At 35.1% G+C, this 5,000-nt stretch overlaps 1 protein-coding gene across 2 annotated transcripts in view; it reads right to left on the bottom strand.

The window, feature by feature from the left end:
- The window catches only part of LOC133647017 (uncharacterized protein C3orf20-like), an 85,171-nt gene that overhangs the window by 37,215 nt on the left and 42,956 nt on the right, over window positions 1-5,000 (bottom strand). For both annotated transcript variants that reach the window (XR_009825412.1, XM_062043056.1), the window contains exon 5: window positions 1,652-1,725. Coding sequence is in view for 1 of the 2 variants with exons in the window: in XM_062043056.1 (XP_061899040.1) it covers window positions 1,652-1,725 (74 nt within the window). In the remaining variant the exon portion in view is untranslated. The remainder of the gene's footprint in view (window positions 1-1,651; window positions 1,726-5,000) is intronic.

Here is a 5,000-nt window from a genome sequence, read left to right as displayed (position 1 = left end):
CAGATATATGTATATATACTGTATGTATATATATATATGTATGTATGTATGTATATATATATATATATATATATATATATATATATATATATATATATATATATATATATATATATATATATATATATATATATATATATTAATATACACACATATACATGTATATATACACATATATATAACATACAAATATATACATACAGTATATGTATACATACATATATTATGTATGCATGATTATTTTTAAATATGTATTGTATTGATATTTTTTAAAATGTATTCCATTTGATAAAAAGCATAATTTTACTAAACTTTACAAAGGATAAAAAAAATTAAAAATCACATTTTCAAAAATACTAATAAAAAAATTACAGTAGATATAAAATATACATAAATATATATAAAATGTTTAAAAAACACAGTTTTCAAAAATACTAAAAAAATATATATGTATTACTATTTTTTAAAACGTTTTATTGGTATTTTTGAAATATACAGTATATATATATATATATATATACACAAGTTAGGTCAGGAAAAAAACACGGAAGCTATTTCATCCCTACAAGCCTGTTTCGCAAGTTTCCCTGATCTTCACCTACTCAGTGGCCTAGTGGTTCGAGTAAATATATATATAAATATATATATAAATATATATAAATATATATATATTTATATAAAATATATATATATATATATATATAAAATGTTTAAAAAACACAGTTTTCAAAAATACTAAAAAAATATATATGTATTATTATTTTTTAAAACGTTTTATTGGTATTTTTGAAATATACAGTATATATATATATATATATACACAAGTTAGGTCAGGAAAAAAACACGGAAGCTATTTCATCCCTACAAGCCTGTTTCGCAAGTTTCCCTGCTCTTCACCTACTCAGTGGCCTAGTGGTTAGGGTGTCCGCCCTGAGATCGGTAGGTTGTGAGTTCAAAACCCGGCCGAGTCATACCAAAGACCATAAAAAAATGGGACCCATTACCTCCCTGCTTGGCACTCAGCATCAAGGGTTGGAATCGGGGGTTAAATCACTAAAAATGATTCCCGGGCGCGGCCACCGCTGCTGCTCACTGCTCCCCTCACCTCCCAGGGGGTGAACAAGGGGGTGGGTCAAATGCAGAGGACACATTTCACCACACTTAGTGTGTGTGTGACAATCATTGGTACTTTAACTTTAACTTCAGGGGAGTTTAAACTGTATATTGGATAAACCACAGTGACCTCGACATATATATATATATATATATATATATATATATATATATATATATATATATATATATATATATATATATATATATATATATATATATATATATATATATATATGTGTGTGTATTTTTTATTATTATTTTTGAAAATGTAATTTTTCTATCCTCATTACTTTTCAATGGCACAATATGATGAGATCCAAATATACACAAGTTGCACCAAAAACAATAATTGTCTCAGTTTCGATTGTAATGATTAATTTTCCATGAAGAAAGTCCTTCAAAAACTAGAAAAAGTTTTCAGTAGGATGCAGCTGTCGGCTACACAACAATAATAACAACATGCAGTATTGTTGCATTACATCTTATTAGGTTGTTTTGCACATAACCATTGGTCTAGTTTCCTGCTGTGACATACCTTTTGTCTTTCTGCTCCTCTAGATTTGTATCCAGAAAAACTTTCAACCTTCTTATTCTCAGTGGTCCTGCAGGCTGCAAAAAAAAAAGAAAGAAAAAAAGGCACCTTTAATTTTAATTCAAGTGACGTTCAATGACTGCGTGTAGCCTGCAGAGCCCACCTGGTCAAAGAAATACAAAGGCTGAGCGACAAAAGTCAACGAAGTCATGTGGAGGACTTTTTTTTATATTTTTATATATATATATTTTGTTTTAAATAACTTTACTGCACCGCACCTTCCTCGGAGCCGAGCTGCGTCAGCGAGCGACACAAAGCAACGATCGTCAGGGCATTTTTTTTTATTTTTTTTTACCTGCACACATCCCGCGAAAAGCCTGCAAAAAGGAATCCGTTTACATGCACGCCAACGGTCGCAAATATCACCAAATTTAATATTGCGATGTCGAAGATAATCGCCGAACTTTCAGCGTTCTTGCAAAATAAGTCCCGGTTGCTAGGATACTACATTGTAATGGTGACGTCACCCGTGACGTTGGCATTTGGTCATTGAATGCAACTTCGGTAAACGTGACAGGTGTGTGTGCGCAGTCACGTGACAGCGGTGTTGCCAGGTGCGAGAAACAGAAATACCGGAAGGTACCTAAAACTCTTGTATGATGAGGGAAATGTCCGTTTTAACGTTGCTAAGGACATAATAAAACAAAAACATCAACAGTTTGACCATGAGACGATTAAGGAATCGGATTATCATACGATATTGGATTTTTTTTAAAAATGGATAGTACAAAGTGGAGTTATCGAACGTCTGGCAACGCTGTGTGAAAAGGGCATTCTAGCCACATGATGCAGTGCCACTCTAAAGCCAGCAGAGGGCGCTGCACATTGAACTCCAACGCTATTGCAGGTGAGTAAATATATTTATGTGGCGTTTATTATTCACGTATTTTTTCAATATTTGTGTGAATTTTTTGGAGCATTCACACAAATATTGAAAAAATATTTTCAATATAGTTTTCTACACCAAATTTCATCTATTTATTCTTCAATTTCTTCTTCTTCTTCTCCAGATTTTAGCGTGCTCTACCTTCCACGTTTCCACCCGATTCAAACCGTTCCAACTTCAAACTGTTCAGCCTATTCCACAAATTCCCAGATTTCCCAGAATTCCAGGTTTTCCGGGACATTTTTCCCATTGAAAATGAATTGGACATTTTTGAAACTTGCACCATTTCCACATTTTTCAACCACACATTCCACCATCCTGGAAATTTAAACTACCTTTTTTCCAAGTTCAAAAAAATTCCAGGATTTTCCAGAATTCCTGGTTTTCCAAAGTCCTATTGCCACCCTTTTTTCTGGCGACTACTCCTTCCACATTTTTCAACCCGATTCAAACCGTTCCAACTTCAAACTGTTCAGCCTATTCGGGAATCGCGGGGCTTTCCCTTGACAAATTCCCCAGATTTCCCAGAATTCCAGGTTTTCCGGGACATTTTTCCCATTGAAAATGAATTGGACATTTTTGAAACTTGCACCATTTCCACATTTTTCAACCTATTAAACACATTCCACCATCCTGGAAATTTAAACTACTTTTTTTCCAAGTTCAAAAAAATTCCAGGATTTTCCAGAATTCCTGGTTTTCCAAAGCCCTATTTTCACCCTTTTTTCTGGAGACTACTCCTTCCACATTTTTCAACCCGATTCAAACCGTTCCAACTTCAAACTGTTCAGCCTATTCGGGAATCGCGGGGCTTTCCCTTGACAAATTCCCCAGATTTCCCAGAATTCCAGGTTTTCCGGGACATTTTTCCCATTGAAAATGAATTGGACATTTTTGAAACTTGCACCATTTCCACATTTTTCAACCTATTAAACACATTCCACCATCCTGGAAATTTAAACTACTTTTTTTCCAAGTTCAAAAAAATTCCAGGATTTTCCAGAATTCCTGGTTTTCCAAAGCCCTATTTTCACCCTTTTTTCTGGAGACTACTCCTTCCACATTTTTCAACCCGATTCAAACCGTTCCAACTTCAAACTGTTCAGCCTATTCGGGAATCGCGGGGCTTTCCCTTGACAAATTCCCCAGATTTCCCAGAATTCCAGGTTTTCCGGGACATTTTTCCCATTGAAAATGAATTGGACATTTTTGAAACTTGCACCATTTCCACATTTTTCAACCTATTAAACACATTCCACCATCCTGGAAATTTAAACTACTTTTTTTCCAAGTTCAAAAAAATTCCAGGATTTTCCAGAATTCCTGGTTTTCCAAAGCCCTATTTTCACCCTTTTTTCTGGAGACTACTCCTTCCACATTTTTCAACCCGATTCAAACCGTTCCAACTTCAAACTGTTCAGCCTATTCGGGAATCGCGGGGCTTTCCCTTGACAAATTCCACAAATTCCCAGATTTTCCAGAATTCCAGGTTTTCCGGGACATTTTTCCCATTGAAAATGAATTGGACATTTTTGAAACTTGCACCATTTCCACATTTTTCAACCACACATTCCACCATCCTGGAAATTTAAACTACTTTTTTTCCAAGTTCAAAAAAATTTCCAGGATTTTCCAGAATTCCTGGTTTTCCAAAGCCCTATTTCCACCCTTTTTTCTGGAGACTACTCCTTCCACATTTTTCCACCCGATTCAAACTGTTCCAACTTCAAACTGTTCAGCCTATTCGGGAATCGCGGGGCTTTCCCTTGACAACATTCCAAAAATTCTCAGATTTCCCAGAATTCCAGGTTTTTCCGGGACATTTTTCCCATTCAAAATGAATTGGCCATTTTTTAAACTTGCACCATTTCCACATTTTTCAACCTATTCAAACCATTCCACCTTCAACACATTCCACCATCCTGGAAATTTAAACGACCTTTTTTCCAAGTTCAAAAAAATTTCCAGGATTTTCCAGAATTCCTGGTTTTCCAAAGCCCTATTTCCACCCTTTTTTCTGGAGACTACTCCTTCCACATTTTTCCACCCGATTCAAACCGTTCCAACTTCAAACTGTTCAGCCTATTCGGGAATCGCGGGGCTTTCCCTTGACAACATTCCAAAAATTCTCAGATTTCCCAGAATTCCAGGTTTTTCCGGGACATTTTTCCCATTCAACATGAATTGGACATTTTTGAAACTTGCACCATTTCCACATTTTTCAACCTATTAAACACATTCCACCATCCTGGAAATTTAAACTACCTTTTTTCCAAGTTCAAAAAAATGTCCAGGATTTTCCAGAATTCCTGGTTTTCCAAAGCCCTATTTCCACCCTTTTTTCTGGAGACTACTCCTTCCACATTTTTCCACCCGATTCAAACCGTTCCAACTTCAAACTGTTCA

This window comes from Entelurus aequoreus, linkage group LG03 (assembly GCF_033978785.1).
Source record: "Entelurus aequoreus isolate RoL-2023_Sb linkage group LG03, RoL_Eaeq_v1.1, whole genome shotgun sequence".
Taxonomy (NCBI): domain Eukaryota; kingdom Metazoa; phylum Chordata; class Actinopteri; order Syngnathiformes; family Syngnathidae; genus Entelurus; species Entelurus aequoreus.
Note: the sequence above shows the minus strand (reverse complement) of the source record. Positions and strands in the feature narration are given on the sequence as shown.